This window comes from Clinocottus analis, unplaced genomic scaffold, assembly GCF_023055335.1.
Source record: "Clinocottus analis isolate CAN_PGR_092001 unplaced genomic scaffold, fCliAna1.0.p SCAF_4, whole genome shotgun sequence".
Taxonomy (NCBI): domain Eukaryota; kingdom Metazoa; phylum Chordata; class Actinopteri; order Perciformes; family Cottidae; genus Clinocottus; species Clinocottus analis.
The window spans coordinates 4885929-4904561 of NW_027176153.1; the positions used below are offsets into that span (position 1 = coordinate 4885929).

The window sequence follows — 18633 nt, forward strand, 5'->3', positions numbered from 1 at the left end:
TTATTTGGGCAATGCATCGGAATACTGCACTGCAACTGCCGCCGAAATGACACACACAAGTGAAATCACTCCTCTGCAAACATTTAAAACCATCTATCTTTCTCTGGGTTCGTGCTGGTCAGGTTTCCATCAGATTTGGATATGGTAGGTGACTGTTGTCCATTGCATTGAGGCAGAGGGAGTAGTAAACCTCTGCTACCACTCCCTCAGCTCTACCTCAAACGGCAAGCTCACCTCATACCTAAGGCTATGGATATAAACATGAGTGAGACTTGCTATGGGAAGGCTTTCTGCATGAAAAAAAAGTGCTTTATGAAATTAAAGTATTATTTTATGTATTGTGTGTGTCAGCTCTCATTCAAAGCCAGCTCACCTCTTCCTCGCTTCCATAGCAAGGAGGGCAGTTTGGTGAGACTCATGCTCCTCCTCAGAGAACTGGGGTTATATCCATACCCTGAAGTTGTCTTTCATAACATTTGTAGCATTTGTTTCATGACTTACGATGGGAAAAAATAATGACTACCGGTTGCCAGACATGCCAGTGAAGAAGGCGACTGTCCCAGTGTAACTTCACAAGGCAGGAGCTATGCTCTAAAAGGAACTCACACTGGGGAATGAAGTTTGTGCCGTGATATTCAACTTATAAAATCTATCAAATGTAGCCAGGTCAATAGCCCCTACTGTCAGTGACACGGGCTTTTACATGTGGGGCTTGGCCAAGACACAAATAACTGGTCACCCTGCCTTAAACCTTGAGTTTTGTTCAGATAAAATGGACTCCTCAGAGGAGAAAGTGTTCTATGGGGTTGCACAACGCTATCCTTCAGGATGAAAGTGAGGTTCTGCTGCATACTGTATCAATCTGTACACATGCCTAATGCACGGGATCATGGATCACACCAATCACAGCGCTTTGTCTAGGCTACGGCAAGCAAAACCGCTGTCTTCACGGACACCATTTTGAACCCACTTGGTCCAACGGTTGAAAAGGAGACAGGATGGAACGTTCCGCACAGTGGGAGGAGCCAGAGACAGCGAGTTGCCTCGGTGTAGCAATTTACACGGCGCACCAATAAATTGGCATGCTAACGGCTCATTCTGGTGCACGAGGCCTGCAGGACTCAGGGTGAATCATTCACGAGCCAAGCACAACAAGTCGTGATGGCAATAGGAAACAGTTGTTCCCTGATACACCCAGCAGAGTAGAGACATGGAATATTATTCCATACTACCTGATAAAGAATTCTAAATTTGAACGCATGTGAAACAAAATGTATTTTTTTAATGTATATTCAAATCCTATGCAATGTGATTACCATCATACAGTTCAAACATTATAATACAATATACTGATATTGAAGCAATATACAGTATGAAACAATAAATCCTTTGGGAATTTTTATTAAACAATATCCACATATGCTATCCAGAATAAATTCACAAATTCATTTCAAAATAAATTGGTTCACAGTTGCATACAGATCATGTCTGACGATGGCTAATGGAAACCAAAATCATTTTAACAATTTGCCAAATACTGCTATTAACCATTTGCATAATAACCTCATACGGTCAGATGAACAGAACTAATTGCACTACAATGATAAAACTAGGATGGGATCTATTTTTGAATAGCAATTTCCTCAAGGACGTATCAAATAAATGTCAGTCGAAATTAAAGATGTTTTTAATGATTAAAGGGCTTTCATGATTAACATTGTGTCAGCTCTTCATGGAGAGCAGCTAAACCCCACCTGGGACGGATGCTGTATATGTCAACCTGCAGGTGGTCACAGGCGGAGACGGGCTCCTCTCATCACTGGAGGACTGGCGTGTCCGTATAATGTATAGAAGCAGTCCAACAAAGGCCCTGAGCCTTCTGGCAGGAGGTGGGGTCTTGCTTCCTGGCCAAAGGCCTGGAGGAGGGGGGGGCAGCATCGGGCTGCTGGGCTTTGGGGGTGGCACTTTAGTGGCCGCCCAGATTTCGCTTTTCTCCACTCATCCAGTCAAGTCCGATAAACGTCATGCTCATGGTCATGAATATGAAGCCCAGCGCTGTGAAACACGCAGCCTGAAAACCCAAAGAAGAGCCGTCAACGTAGAACCATCAGGCCCACTCAGCCTTTCCTTCTCTTCAGGAAGTAGGTGGAATGTGTTCATATCACATGTTAAAAGCAGATTAAAAGCAGGCATAGAGCATGAATATAGATTGTCTATGGAGACATGATTATGGGGGTGATGTAGGGACGTCTATAGAGACATGAGTATGGGGTGATGTGAGACCGTCTATAGAGACATGAGTATGGGGGTGATGTAAGGACGTCTATAGAGACATGAGTATGGGGGTGATGTGAGACCGTCTATAGAGACATGAGTATGGGGTGATGTGAGACCGTCTATAGAGACATGAGTATGGGGGTGATGTGAGACCGTTTATAGAGACATGAGTATGGGGGTGATGTGAGACCGTCTATAGCGACATGTGGTCAAACCACAAAGGAACTATTCCCCCGATAAGGCAGGTTGAGGTGGACAGCACAGAGGACTGATGCTCTGCTTATTGGGACCACATCACCAGGTGCAGGAACCAGAACCTCCGTCTTAATTGTTGCTGCCCCCCCCCCACCACCCTTCCCCGCCTCCTCCCTCAGAGGGAGGTTACACCTACCTGAATCTTTGGTCTTGAGCTCATGGGCTCCTGGTCAGTGGGGATGATGCGAATGTAGAAGAGTCCAGGAAGGATGAAGATCAGACTGGGAGCAGTGGTTGCCCCTAGACACAGAGGAGGCACAATAAATCATTTCCTTGCAAAACCGAATTAATGTCAGATAAAGCTGTTGCCTGTAAAGAGCGAGCCAAAGTGAATCTGTGCTCCGGCCACTGTGGAATGATTTGTTCTCGGTTTGGCCTTTTGGGCTTTTAACTTACAGTGATACTATATCTCTTTTGAAAGAAGAGATAACACAATTCTCTGCTTACAACAAATAAAACACACCCTGCTAGTCTTACTTGGTCAGGTATGACTAGTAGCTTATGGAGGCTAATGTCTGCTGTTTGCAGACTCCAGATAGTTATTGCTGTGTGACTGATATTACTGAATTATGTATCTGACTTTATTAGTCCTCTACATTTACCTATCAGTAAAAATGATGTATCCTCACTTGACGGTTAACTCCGTACTCGTGTACTCGTTGTTTTTAAACCAAAGAAGCCAGACAAGAACCCACCAGTGATGCCGAAGATGTCTCGAATGTTTGGAACGAGGATGACGAGCAGGTTGACGGTGAAGAGCAGACACATGGCGATGGCAATGTGACGAAGCCAGTGGAAGGGCTTCCCTGGAAACAGCAGCTGCAGGAGGGCCCGCCGGATCTGAAGGAAACACACGTCAGGACGCATAGTGCTGCTCAAACAGTACAACCGCAGGGGAATATTACATATCACTCATGATGAGTCATCAGGATTATTAGACATGTTGCTGGTAATACAAGCAGCAGAATCCAGTGCATACCATTCACCAAATAAATACATAAGGCTGTTGTAATTATGGCTTCCAAATCTCATAATTATGACTTATCTCTTAATGACAACAAAAGATTTCAATAGATTTTTTAAATCTTGTATTTTAGCTGTACAATGATTCTGATATTACTTTAATGCAACAAATCTTTAATTAGATTTCAGATTTTACACCTTAAAGGCAGTTGAAATGAATACCATTAACGGTGGCTCAGTTCCCGTAAGTGTCCCAGTAAACTATCCCAGTGACCAAGTAGAATGCCACTGTCATCAATGTTATTAAATACACCTGTGCTTTTCTACCATGTCAAAATCACAGCCTATTTAAGAAGTAAACATAGTCCTGGTGACCCATTGGTTTGTGGAATGCCGTTTTGAAGCCTTAAGTTCAACGTTTTGGCCGCCACCATCTTAGCTTTTTTGCAAACAGCAAACGGAAGTGACCGTATGTGAATAGTTGCGGAGTGACAGAGCGTGTACGCTCTGGTATGGTAGGGACCTGTCAATCACCTTGTAGCCCCGCTCTAAAGCACACCCTGCTTTAAGGTCTGTTTGACTCTAAATGACCATCATTTACTAAATAAACAACATGTTGTAGTGAAGAAGACTTGAAACTAGAGATTGAGACATAAACCCATGTTTACGATGTTTACTGAGGGAATACATCAAGAGAGAAGTAGAGTCATTTATATCGACTTATATAGTCGCCCGCTAGTGGTCTGGAGAGAGAATGCAGCTTTAACACATGAATCATAGACTTCTACACAACCAGAGGAGTTGCTCCCTGGTGGTATCGAGAGAGAATGCAGCTTTAACACATAAAGCATAGACTTCTATACAACCAGAGGAGTTGCTCCCTGGTGGTCTGGAGAGAGAATGCAGCTTTAACACATAAAGCATAGACTTCTATACAACCAGAGGAGTCGCTCCCTGGTGGTATCGAGAGAGAATGCAGCTTTAACACATAAAGCACAGACTTCTATACAACCAGAGGAGTCGCTCCCTGGTGGTATCGAGAGAGAATGCAGCTTTAACACATAAAGCACAGACTTCTATACACCCAGAGGAGTCGCTCCCTGATGGTCTGAAGAGAAAATGCAGCTTCAACACATGAAGCATTCACTTCTAGTGAACGAGAGCAGTATCTTCCTGCACAGATGTTTCACATTAAAAGCCTTCCAGCAGCTTAATGGCTACACTCCCTTCCTTTTCTGGTAGTCTTTAAATATGAAACATCTCCGGAAGGTTGATGGATGTGGACATATCCATGTTGTTGTACTCCCTGAATTAGTGCTGAAATGTACATCATACTGAATCATGTCCACCTCCTCTAAATGTTCTGGCCTCCCTTAGAGTCTAGCCTTTACATGGTTGAGAAGAGAGGATTACACCTCACTTCTGTACGTAATGTAAAAAAAAAAAAAAAAGGCACAGGCTTTTCAGGTGGGTGTCAGAGAGTATGTCAGCTGAATGTGTGCTCACAGGAAACAAGACCACGGGAACAGTCAGGGTGACGGCCACCAGGACGGCCAGACGCACACACAGGATCAGAGAGTCCAGAGGGTCCACCTTACTGTAGGTATGGAGGAGCTCTGCTTCTGTGTTCTCTGCACACACACACACACACACACACACACACACACACACACACACACACACACACACACAACCTGTGAGTCCTCACTGTCATTAGACTGGACTTCATCGTACAGCTGACCTAAAGAGACGTTGCTCTCACCGTAGAAGGTCAGATAGCCGAATGTGGCGGTGAAGGAGTACATGATGAACATGCCCAGGATGGACACGTTGCCAATATTCTGCATTCTTCTCTTGGTTGGGCTTTTGGGAAACAAGATGGCAGATGATTGTAGCAATACAGCACACACATTCAAGAGAGAGAAGCAGGGCTATTGCTACAGGGGTTTTTTTTTTCTCTCGAGGGTGATATTTAAAGATACAGTTGGAAGGTGGGAAACAAACACCCAAGTTAGAGATTTGAAGTACTCTCACTGGTTTAGATAAACTGCTGCTCGTGTTTCTGGAACCATCTGACTTTTTTTTTAGCAATGTTGCCATTTTCCCAGATTTCATTATATTTTTATTATACGACTTAAGCGGCAAGTTTGGGTAATATTTTAGTTTTTTTGTGTGATAAAGCAAGAATGGGCAAGCACCAAAGTTCCATTCTGTCTTTATGTTACAGTCAAGAAAGTTTTTTCACGGGTGCTGTGTAAGTGTGCTGCGTACTGTCTGTGAGGAATGTGGAACGTATCAATGTGCGCGTCTTACTTGCTCAGTTCAGTGTAGATGGGAAGCACTTCAGGATGACATACAAAAGCAAAAGCCAGGATGGGGATGGTGTACGCCGTCTGCAAGTCAAGTCAGAGTCAAATCACTAGGTGGCTTTCCAGGAAGCGCATGCGCCGTGCCCAGCCGTGTATGCGTAATAGGATGTGCCCACAAATAGTTCCTTCAGGGCACACCGCCGTAAATGAACACTTAAAATGCAAATGGTAATTTAAGTGTGTGCATGAAGGGAGTTGCTCTCTGACCTCTTGGTTGATGGTGAACAATTTGGTAGTGCACGAGTCCTCTGAGACGGCCGCATTCACAGAGTAGTTCCCAAACACTTCCAGAGGGCAAGCAATGTTGAATTTCTTGTAGATAACCTGATGGAACAGAGAAAGAGAGATTGAGGAGGGAGAACAAATGCTCCCTTTCCTGCCTTCCATAACGCGGACCAGAGCCTGAAGCTGGTTAAACCTCTTCCTTCAAAACAAGATCTATTTTGGAATCTTTCCAAAACATGTTGCTTTAGTTCCTTTTGTTCTCTGCATGTGTCTGTCTCCAGCAGCTACTGTTTGCCTTCCTAAAGGCAGCACTGCAGCAGCTGTCCACAGCTGGAGCCGCCAGCAGGACTAGCTGACACCATTACTGTACAGTTGTCAGGATTGTCTCATTTTTCTCCAAAACAATGTATTCCAACAGAATAACTTGAAAGTTGAATGATCGATTGTGAGTTTTCTAGATAAGGACATCAGTAGACATCAGTTATACAAGCATTTGAGTACGTGTTTGAAATGATTCCCTTCATGAAGTTGTTGTTTAGTAGCAAACCTTTTTTTATGCATCCAGCTCACAGAATAACAATTAATTTGGATGAACAACTCGAGAGGGAAATATTTGTTCAGCAGGTAGAAAGCTACTTGTGAATATTGTTATAATACACAGAATTACATTTAAAGGTTTGTACATTTATTATTAATATTAATGATAATAATAATGAATAATGATATATTAAATGATTATTTTGTATTAACAATAACGTTGTTCCGTCTGGTCACATGACATCTATTGCTTCTGTCCATCCGGGGAGAAGGATCCTCCTCTGTTGCTCTCCTGGAGGCTTCTTTCTTTTGTCCCCTGAAAGGTTTGTACTATTCTTTGGGGAGTTTTTCCTGGTCCTGGGACAGGGTTGTCCCAGGACCTCACGAGGCAAATTTGTTTTTGTGATTTTGGGCTGTATAAAATGTTCTGAATTGAATTGAAGTATAACTTTAACAGGATACATATAGTGTTATAAATGGTTTAGTGTCACAGTGATGGTGGCAACAACCACACACGATCCCGGAACATTTCTCTCGAACCATCTGTGCCGAGACAACGGCCAGAAAGTAATGCGAGACCCACAGACTCACCGACGAGAGGAAGAAGACCATGCAGGACAGAGAGAAGCCGCTGGTATAACCAAGATACCCTGCAGGACGCAAGAAGACAACCTCAGACACACCGAGACTACACATTCTGGTCACATGACATTGCTTCTGCCCATCCTGATAGAAGATCCTCCTCTGTTGCTCTCCTGAAGGCTTCTTCCCTTTTCTCCCTGTCAAAGGGTTTTTTGAGGAGCCTTTTCTGTCCTTCTGAGGCACATTTGGGCTATACTACATAAATTAAATGATTAGGCAATCTGTTACAAAAAACAGATTTGATGTATGTGCTGTGTGATTTTTTGAATCATTTTGGCCACACTAATTGTGAAGTGATAATCTTGACAGTGCCAATGGTAGAGAAGTAGAAAATAGAGCATGATTTAAAAATACAGAAATTGTCATGTATGAAAGAAAACTCGCATTAGGAGTTTTTTATTGTCGCGTTATTTCATGAATTTACGATTTCTTTATTCATGATTGTTTTTTTTGTTTGTAACTAAAATAATGTTCACTACAAAACAAATCTGTGATGCAATAAAAGTATTTTATTTTAGAATATTTTGACAGTTAACGGGATAATAACTCTGATAAAGTATGTTTTCGTCGCACGTGAACACGGGCTCTCGTTCACCAGACGCCACAGCAACACACCACAAAGTGACACAACGCACATCCAGACAAAGACAAAGTTGTGAAGGTTGTGTTAAGTTTAGGTTACATCAGAGAACAAAGGGGTTAGGTTCTCTTGAAATAATCAATGACTTTGTCAAAAGCACAACTGAGGAGATATTGAGTATGATCATACCCAGGTGTTTCATCAGGGCCAGTGGGAGGATCACGCAGACAGTGACGATGATGATCAGGTAGTTTCCATTCATGAACCAATCGCTGGAAGGCCACAAGACACACACACACACACACACACACACACACACACACACACACACACACACACACACACACACACACACACACACACACACACACACACACACACACACACACACACACACAGAAAAACAAACATGTGAAAAAGACTCAAACTGCATTGAGAGGTCAAGTGCAGCCTTGTGATGTTGTGATACACCAAGTCATACACAAGAGTCATTGTTCACATACTTCTTTGGTCCATTGAGTTTAGTACTGAGGTTTAGCATTATTTTTCAGAACCCAAGATGCAGGAGAGGGTCACCGTATTGTTCCTGATGAGATAACAACAAGGTGTCCAACACAAGTTGAGCTACAAGCTATCTATATCTCAGAATTATGTTGCTCCAGAGTACACCTCAAATACATGTGACATGAGCTAAGTCTCCCCTAAGGGCAGGAGATGCTGCACACAGTCTTTAGGCCCACAGAGATGTTCTTCAGACTGTATGCTTGCAGAATGTAATATCTATTTCTACAAATGTTAAAGGATAAGGCTAAAGATAATCTGTAATATGTTAATAAGATCTCTCATGCTCAGACTCAAGCCACCATGAATGTATCTACTAACAAGTATTGTGTGTCTATCAAAGCCTGTTACGTCTTACGGCACATAACTCCATTATGTGGCTGCACTGCCAGGATCCTTCACCCCGTGAACACACAATGTAGCGTATGTTGACTCAGTCCTTCATACACCATCCGGCTGCAGGAAGCGAGGGGAAGCCTGTGAGCTCGACAGTCAAGTCCGCTGCTGTTCACGTGACATTCTCCTCTAACTATATATATTTAAAGCACCCTTTTGCTCATGAGGCGCTCTACTTACCGCTCACCTGAAAGCTACGTATGCCGTCACCTGCTGCTGCGCTTCATAGTGCTTCCTGAGCCACAACTCTACTTCTCTATTGATTTATTCCCTCAGTAAACATTGTACACATGAGTTTATGTCTCAATCTCTAGTTTTGAGTCTTCTTCAGTACAGCATGATGTGCATTTAGTAAATTATGGTCATTTAGAGTCAAACAGCAGGGGATGCTTTAGGGCGGTGCTACCTTGTGACTGACAGGTCTTCTCCAGTCTGGGAGGTGTCTGGGATTATGTTTTATTTGAGATATTTAACCCATTCTTTGTGTGTTTCCACGAGATGAAAGTTTATCTTAACATTTTGGTCGCCTAAAAATCTCGTAATGATTGTTGGGTTGTACCTCTGTCACCTCTGGTTGCAAGAAAAGATGGTGACGGCCAAACTCAAAGCTTCCAAACCATTGTCCACAAACCAATGGGTGATGTAGCAGTGACTACGTCTACTTCTTACATATAGTCTATGATTATATGTAAGTTGGCTGACTGAACTTGTCATTATAGAAACAAATGTGGAGCAATCCGCTGCTAAAGATAGTTCCCCACAAATGCATAATTTACTTTATAAACTATATATTTGTGAAATATGAGAGAGTGAGTAGGGTTGACAAAACATACAGAGAGACGGGCACATTGTTGTTTTTTCTCTTTCATCTTTTCTGTTGAACAGATGTCTGGAATGGGCGCACGCAGATGAAGCTGATATTGAATGCAATTTGTTGATTTCAAAAAATTGAGCTGTACTCACTCAGAGCTGGACGACTGGCCAAGAAAAGCTTGGATGACCAGCGGTAACTCAGACTTGACTATGAACAGGTAGCTGGACATGGCTGCAGGGGAGGAAAACATAGACAGCCTGAAGAAAGACTGTTTGATAGTGCACATGGCCACATGTCTTTACATGCTCCAATAAAACAACATCTGGTTCCCTTATGATGTTTGATCCCCACCTACTCAATGACAGTTACATATATACAGGAGTCTTACCTCCAATGTTATGTAGTGTGATGATGACAGCTGCTATGATCTTCCCTGGATGACCAAAAGCTCTCATCCCAAGCTGCTCGTAGGCTCGAATACCTGAAGAGAGCAACAAGGAACCCTGTTAACTGACTGCGGACATTGTGACATATGTACAGCACTGCTCGGGGACTTGGCCTCTGACGCAAGAGAGGGGATTTCTGAATATGTTCCACATTTATAAAGCCTCACCCACAACTCCAGCGCTGCGTAGCAGCAGATGGACGGAATAACAGGACAGACCGGCGATACATGTCAGCAGGATCCTGAATAACACAAACAGTGTTATACCATACACTGTAATACAAATACCGTTCATACATTAGTTTCTCTCTCTCTCTGCACCCCAATTGAAAGGCAACGTCATTTGGAGTTAAAGGCTGAACCGGCCCTGAACCATCAACATGGTGCCATTTCAATAGGAGCACACATTGGAAATGAGCAGCATGCTTATTATCTCTGCCAGGAGATAATAACATTGTTCATGTGTGCATGTGAGTATGCAAGTGAGCGTGCAATTCTATGTCTGTCTACAACTAATCTCGTAGAACAGGGGTGTTAAACTGCTTTTAGTGGAGGGGCCACATGCTGCCCGTTTTGATCTCAAGTGGGCGGGACCAGTGAAATCCCAGAATAATGACGCATAATTAACGATAATGTTTCTCTATGTTTAAATCATTGGTGAAGGTTTTTAGATGATAAACTCTGATTTAAGGTCTTTCAACAATTACCTAGAAACGTAAAGACCAAAGATTCAGACATCAGCCCTCTGTGTATCTGCCTGGGCTCTCCTCTGCAGATTCTCTACTTTGTGACACGTTTGTGACGCCACTTTCATGACGTAATCCATGTTTAACAACTTCCAAGGCAATAATATCAGTGCTCACATCAATTGCGTCTGTGGATCAATGGTTTGCATGTCCGTCTTACAAGCAGAGGATCAGAGGTTGATTGACATAAATTGTCAAATTGTAGATTGTTACATAAAATTTAGATCAACACATTTATGCACTGTTCAGCAGCTGAGAGTTTGAGAAGCCACAGGAAAGATTGTGAAGCACATTTTTGACGTTTAAATCTAAATTTAATTTCGATTTTTAGACCTAAGATATTTCTACATAAGCCTATTTTATTACATGACTGAAATGTTGTCCTTGTCCTCAGAGTCTTTTCTTTTAGTGTCTCTTGCTCTAAATAGTTCCAGGAATGAATCTTCAGCATGTTGGTGCATCGTAGGTCAGAAACACAAGGCCAGAGAAGCAGCACGAGGGAGAGATCTTGCGTGCAGGATTCAAAGTTATCAATCATATTTGTATTCGTTTAGAAACACCACCACTGAAGAGACGGCCCCCAGCCACGAGTCTCCACCCCCACAAAAACCTCTAGTCACCGGACGCCAGCGGTCTCTCATCGCACTCCTCTTTCCACCCTTCTTGTTCCTGCTCCTCTACATCCCTTCATCCCCACATCCTTTCCTCCCTCAACCTCTTTCAGCTCCTTAAATCCAACCCTCTCGTTCTCGTAGTTTCGTCATATAGACCATGTCACCTTTCGTGTCTGTTTGTCTACTGACAGACATTCTCAGGGAACCACTAAGCTACAGAATGTGTGTGGGTGTGTGCACCACGTTCAGTTGAACTCTCTGTCCCAAAGTGTGTATATTTGCGGTACTTACAGGAAAAGGACGATGCCGGTGTTGGACATGGCGTACGACAGACCCAGAATGCCGCTGCCCATGATGGCATTGCTCAGGTTGAAGACGGACATCCCAATGGAGGTTTTACCCTCAAACTGGAAAAGATGCAAGACTTCTAAGAAACAATAACGATGCAATTTTTGACAACACAATTCATGTATATTAGTGTGTAGTGAAAACACATAAATCCTGCTACAATGTCCTCTACAACATTCTTTGACATGCACATCTTGTATATTATTGTTCTATTTTGAAGAGTAATCAGTGCTGTCTGTTTTATTATTATTATTATTATTATTATTATTATTATTATTATTATTATTATTATTATTATTATGTAAACAACAGTTAAGGTGACTTATTGCTGCAATATGTGAATGGTAGAAAAACAAACACATAGTTAACAATTAAACACAGAATATTAGGTAAATATGGTGATCGTAGAATACTACAAAATGTACTATTTGATATGTTGATGACACAGCACATACTACAATATGAACAAGGTTGAATAAAGTTGAATTCATTGAAAAAGATAACTACTCTTAAATAAACATTGTGTAACACTTCGGGCGATTAATTGGCAGAAATGGAGGACAGAGGACAGAAGGACAATAGACAGAGGGCAGAGGACAGAGAACAGAACACAGAAGACAGAAGACAGAGGACAGAGGACATTTCTGCATTCAACTGTGTAAATGGACTCATGCATGGCCTCGTACTCACGTCTGTGAACTGAGGAGTCTTTGATCCATCACTCTGCTGCAGGAACTTTTCTTCCTCTGGTGCGACTCTGTAATATCCATCAGAAACCAAAAAACAACTTGAGGTGATATGAACATCGTTGGGTGAGCAAGTGTTCACAGCGAGTCAGTAAGCATACCCTCCCTCCACAGGCCCAGCAGCGTCATGGTGGTGATTTCCATTCGTTAGCTTCTGCAGCTCCATACTTATGACAGGGACATAGGTGGACTGAGTCCGTCAGATAGTTGGCATTTTGTTAAAGAAGGAACGGGGATTGAAAGAGGAAATCTGCAAAAGAAGAAACAAAGCGTCACTCAAGCATCTTGTTAAGCAGCTCATGCAGAATGTTTCGTGTCATACTGACTGTAGAAAACTGACCTCATCAACATGTGAACTGCTTAACAAAAGCTTTAGCTGGAACTAAAAAATGTGTTGCGCGTGTTCAGCCACTACAGTTGAAAACCTTGTGATACATGACTGGGTGGGGACTGCTACTGTTTATTTTCAGCCACTCTGGTTTTGGTCCACAGTGAAAAAATAATAGGCGTGTTTAAATTAGTGTTTGTCAAAACCAGACCTGGACCTAGAACCAGACACCCAACATTATTGACTATAACGTATGCTGAAGGTTCCATTTCAAGTCAAGACAACTTTATTTCATGAAATCTGAAATCAAAGAGATGGTCTTTACAGTCTGTAGAATATATTACACCATCTATCCTTACATTCCCTGATTTGGATATGGAATATTATTGCTAAAGAGTATATATTAATTCAAGGTCTCTGTCTCTGGTTTTTGTTACTCTCACTGCACACACAGAAATAGACCTACAGTTAAAAACAAGTACAACAAAACTAAAGAATGGTAAAACATTTCACAACTATCTACAAGTATCAATTTCATAAAAAGTAAAAGAAAGAAAAACACAATGTACTCGGACAATAGTGTTCCGGTTCATGCAAAGGGTGCAAGAATAAATAGAATGAGGACTCATCTGGACATACAAGAGTAAATCGAATATATGTTTAGATTAATATTTGACAGTGATGATATGTACATGTACACCTTACATTTAATGTTACATGCATTATATATATATATACATAAAGAGAATTTACAGGTACAGTGGATATTATATTATTATGACATATATTTTACTGAGTTTAACAGGGCTTTTACAGAGTGGTTGTTCTGTACATTATGTGTCTGACGGCCTGTGGAACAAACCTGTTGTGGTGTTTGCCTGTTACTACATTCAACCCCATGTCATCAGTATCAAAGTTCACATGTGAGCCAAACAGACACATGAAGAGTGTGTTTGGGCACGCCACGTGTCTGGATGTCCCAATGAAGAGACAAAAAACAATAAGTCAAAATAGTTATCCAATCACAAGCATACTACCTGAAAGCAACAAACAATCATGTGTGTGTGTGTGTGTGTGTGTGTGTGTGTGTGTGTGTGTGCGTAACGTTGTAGAAGCTATAGAAAAATGATTATGGTGGCCATGTTCTTGTAAGTGATCATGCCATGCGGACAGGAAAGAGAGGTGTAACTAGTCCTGCAGGGCAGATTTGTGAGGTGAGGTGTCGAGTCATGAAATGGCCCAGGGGGCGGGACAATGCTGAAGGGTTTGAGCTGTTTCCAGCTTTAGTAGATGTTCCACTAATTGAATAGAGGGTCCACACAAATAAATAAATAAATAAAATCCCTATTCGGAACCCCCCTAAACAAGATATCTGTCTCACAAAGAGGACAGTAAACTGTTTCCCAGGTGGTTCAGAGCTAATGTCCCATCCTACTGTAAACACATACTCAGCAGAGAGAACGAGTGAAAGGGGAGTCCAAACAGAGATGGCACCCACCTGTTGATATGTCACACCTGGAGGAGGAGGAACAAAAGATAGTCTGAGACATGTTGTACAAAGAAACAGATGTCTTTGCCAGGGACTATTCGGACATTAGTTGCATTCCAAACTTGCACCTGAAAATCCATCTAAATGTGGCGAGGCTGTAGCTCATGGGAAGAGTGGTTGTTCTGAAACCACAAGGTATTCGGTTCGATCCCTGGTCTCCACATAATTTGCATGTCTCAGTGTCGTTGAGCAAGACCCTGAACCCCCACTTGCTCCCTTGGTGCCTCACGGCAGCACACTGCTCCTTCATTACTTAGGATAGGTTAAATGCAGACACCAATCTCCCCAAGGGGGTTAATAAATGATAATTTATATTCTTTTTAAATGACAAAACATCCTACAATTCAGTTTCCAAGCCCTTGTACAAAGAGGTAAAGAAATATGTCCAGAACCGGTGGTTCAGCTGTGGTCGGATGAAAAAATCCATGTCACCCTACTCGTCTCCAGTGGTTCATGTCAGAGTTTAGGTCCGAGCTCTCTTCAGCTAATAGAGAGTCCTAAAGAGTCAAACAGAAATCCAACAAGAACATGGCAAGGGCCACCAATAGTGGTCAGCTTTCAATTAAAGTACTTGTCCAGTGGAGACTGGAACACAGTGCCGTGGAGTCTCGCCTGGTTGACAGGCTAATGAGTCCACCCAATCCTGGCCTACCCAGACTGGGATTTGCCAGGGTCTCTATACATTTGAGACATACTGGTTTTAAACTGTCTTTGGAAAAAATGAACAGAATAGATAATCTCTGTTAAAAGGCTGTGGTCTTGCTGCACTTGTCGACTTGAATAGGAGAGCAGGGCGTAGAAGTTGTTCCTCTCTTCCACTGAAGAATCCGCAAGTTCTGTGAATCTTGCTTCTGCAAGTTAAAGTTGGCGTATGGGGGAAGTTATCCGCCAGTAAGAGCAAGCTCAAATCGTGGCACCTGCACTTCATTGCACGGCGCAGCACGTCACCTCAGATGCCACTAATTACGTAGCGGCACTTCTGGTTCCCACTACAGATGCCGAGGCATGTCAGAGATGCATGTGCCATGACGTACAACCGAATATGCCTCTATGAGGTGCCGGTGACACGATTTGAGCTTGATTTGAGCTTGCTCTACTGGTGGATAACTTGCCCCGTACTCCGCCAACTTTAACCTGCAGAAGAACCTTGCAGATTCTTCAATGGAAGAGAGGAATAACTTCTACGCCCTGCTCTCCTAATTCCAGTTCCCACCTCAGATGCCGTGGTATTTCCTCGCAGATGCCGGCGCATCGCCTCGTAGATGCCAGCGCATCTCGTAGATGCCAGTGCGGTGCCACGATTTGAGCTTGCCTAGTCTATTGTTCGACCAGCAAATGTAGAACTATTATTAGTTTAGTTTTTTTAAGCATTGTTGTTGTGCCCCCTTACATACAAATCTAATCACGAGAGATAACTCGAAGCTGTAGGTAGAGTTGCTGATGTTTGTAGTATCAGTGCCATCATAAGGCAATTATGAAGCTACACCATGATTCATTAGGATATGTGTCACCTGATAAATGTTAATCCAGAAATCTCTCTAGTTTAGCTCTGACTTTGGTCTCCACAAATTCCTGAGGAACTATCTGTCTCTAACTGCTAAATGCTCCACTATTTTAACCAGCTAGTCTCTAAATGCAATCGTAATTGATGTACGTGGTTTTGGCCGGCAGATGCTGTCCCCTGTTACTGAATCTTTCAATGTGTAGAGTACCGGCCATATTTCCCCTGGTAATAAGCTTTCTGTACAAAAAACCTGCAGCAGGTGCATGAACCTGGCCCTGGTGTTTTAACAAGATTTTATTCAATCTAAAGTTGGTATGGAATCTACTTCTGGAAACTGTATTATTAACAAGTGGTTTCTATTTAGTTATTTTACAAAAGTCAGATAAACATAAAATCAATATTATATAATAATCTATAATAATAATGTATTTCCTAATACCCAGTGGAAAGCAACGTGTCTCTAAAGATAAGTGGCCTGGGTGAAGTCTGAACGGTTCCAGTTGTGATCTCTCGTCCCTGTCGGCCTAATGAACGACAGACACACTGATAACAGCTGAGAATGACCTTCCTGTTCAAACACTGCAGCGCTGGTTCCTCAGACATTGACATTTTGTACAGTAGTCGTCACATGGACTCTATTTGTAAATACTGACACTAAACAGAGACACATTTTATGTTTGCATGCACTTTTGGCATTATTATATTTGTATTCTTGTTTCACAGATAGAAATCGAAGATATATGCTTGAACGTATCACGCTGTTGTTTCACAGTTTAGGTGACAAGGCAATCAGAACACATCATCCTCTAGATACCTTCACTTTGGAATGAGGTCTGTGTGCTCAAAAGCATTACTTTAAAAGTTTAAATTTGACACTTCTTGCAGAATTCTCAAACGTGTTCCAATATGTTATAAAGACACTGATCGAGGTTCTTAAATTTGAACTGCAACCACATCACAACATCATTAACTTGGATGAGTGATGCATTTTTGTAGCTCAGCAACATTCACACATGATCAAAAAGTTGTTTAAACCTGCTTTTTATAAGTCAATCAGTTTAACCATGTAGGGAAACATCCCAATTTAAAGGTCCTAAACAGTTAAGCAGATAAGTGACATGCTCACCTGATACTATGCACCTCATTGTGATGCAGGTACACCCACCCACCCTGTGCACCAATCAGATTAAAGAGTTTGATGCCAATTTCTTTTGGCTAAAGATGTATTTACAGTTGTAAACAGAAGCTTTTATTTTAGACTTGGTGGTGTTGCATGTGTTTACACTGGGTCATCGGTTAAGTCTTACTCATGCCACACACAAAAAAAAACGGCCAAACCTTGTGAGTGTGTGAGTGTAGAATTCTAACTGTATGACTTACAACACCGTCTACACGAGGGTTTAACCCAACGTAGCCACTATGAAACCAGCTGGTTTAACACACGTCAGACATAAATACACTGAGCTGAATAGATTCTAAAGGTTGAGTAGGCAAAGACACAAAGGAATAGTTTGACATTTTTAAAGTACCCTTGCTTTCTTTTTGAGAGTCAGATGTTCAGAATGAACTTTATAGCCTGGATTTGTCCAAAGTTAATAGTACCCGACAATGTAATGTTTTAATGTCTTTTGTGTTTATCACATTTCCATTTGTGTTTCGTGAGTGTGACATCCATCTGGATATCACAGTTCTAGAGAAAATAAATACGTGTTTCCTCAAATGCTGAATTCCTTTAAGGAACATGTTGGACTCTCTCTGTTCAACCCACCTTTCTGAAATTAAGACTTTTAAGACAATTTTTGGGAAAATAATGAATCTTTGTGACAATGCAGAAACAGAATCAAGCCTTCAACAACACAGCACACAAACACAGTCTTCACCGGGACGGTACAGAGTCTGTCACACAGCGAGCTCAGAGGGAACAGAAAGTGTACAATGTGTGCCTGAGTTAGGCCCGGCCCTGTTTTCCAAGCATGGACTGTGTAGATGTGTATCTTATATAATACTGTCACCTTTTTTATGTGTCCATTTAAAACATGTGCTCTATTGGAGTTCTACTGTATGACATCAAGCATCAGCTGAGGCTCATGTTTGGGTGTTTCTCCTGTTTTGTTTTGTTTTTTACTTTTATGTGTAGTAGTTTACACACACACACATATATATTAAAATAATTTATTCATGGAAACTGGCATTTACCATTCATAACTTAAAGTCTTAGAAACTGTCAGAAGCTGAAATGGCATTAAAGTTTTACTGCAGTGCATCTCTGACTTCAGTACCAGAGGTACATTGATAATTCATTTGGAGAATAATACTTATTGTAATTAATTGTTAAAGGATTAGAACATTCTGAATCATTCTCAAGTGCATTTCTTTGAGTGGGGTTACTATGATCTTATTGGAATTGTTCCACATCTGGAGCACAGCTGTTGAAACAGAGTATCCAACTACTTTCAGAACCGAAGCCTCTGAGCACTGCTGAACAGAGCTCTGCTCTTCTGCTTCGGGTCCTCACTCTTCCTGAGCAGATCTGCCTCAAGTAGCCAACCCCACGTGGCAGCAGAGCAGCTCCACCTAAGAATGGTGTGAGGGACTTACCGGTTCCTCCTGAAGCAGACCCTCAAGACGCTGAAGCAGAGGGGCAGCCGTGTGGTGAATCCTGGGATCAGAGGTGTAGTTTGGGCTCAGAGGATAGGCACACTGGCGTGTTTTTGGAGCCCTGCAGAGAAGCACA

The 18633-nt window shown here is 42.1% G+C and overlaps 1 protein-coding gene across 1 annotated transcript; it reads right to left on the reverse strand.

The window, feature by feature from the left end:
* Nucleotides 1–1393: 1393 nt before the first annotated feature.
* Nucleotides 1394–18633, reverse strand: slc38a5b (solute carrier family 38 member 5b). Its single transcript, XM_068597127.1, has 16 exons — nt 18498–18633; nt 12620–12768; nt 12463–12529; nt 11716–11831; nt 10233–10306; nt 10008–10100; nt 9769–9850; nt 8038–8120; nt 7218–7276; nt 6072–6188; nt 5809–5888; nt 5258–5358; nt 5002–5126; nt 3228–3372; nt 2669–2772; nt 1394–2071 (listed from the first exon to the last, which is right to left on the reverse strand). The coding sequence occupies exons 2-16, from the start codon at nt 12682–12684 to the stop codon at nt 1967–1969; spliced, it is 1416 nt and encodes a 471-aa protein (XP_068453228.1). The 5' UTR covers nt 12685–12768; nt 18498–18633; the 3' UTR covers nt 1394–1966.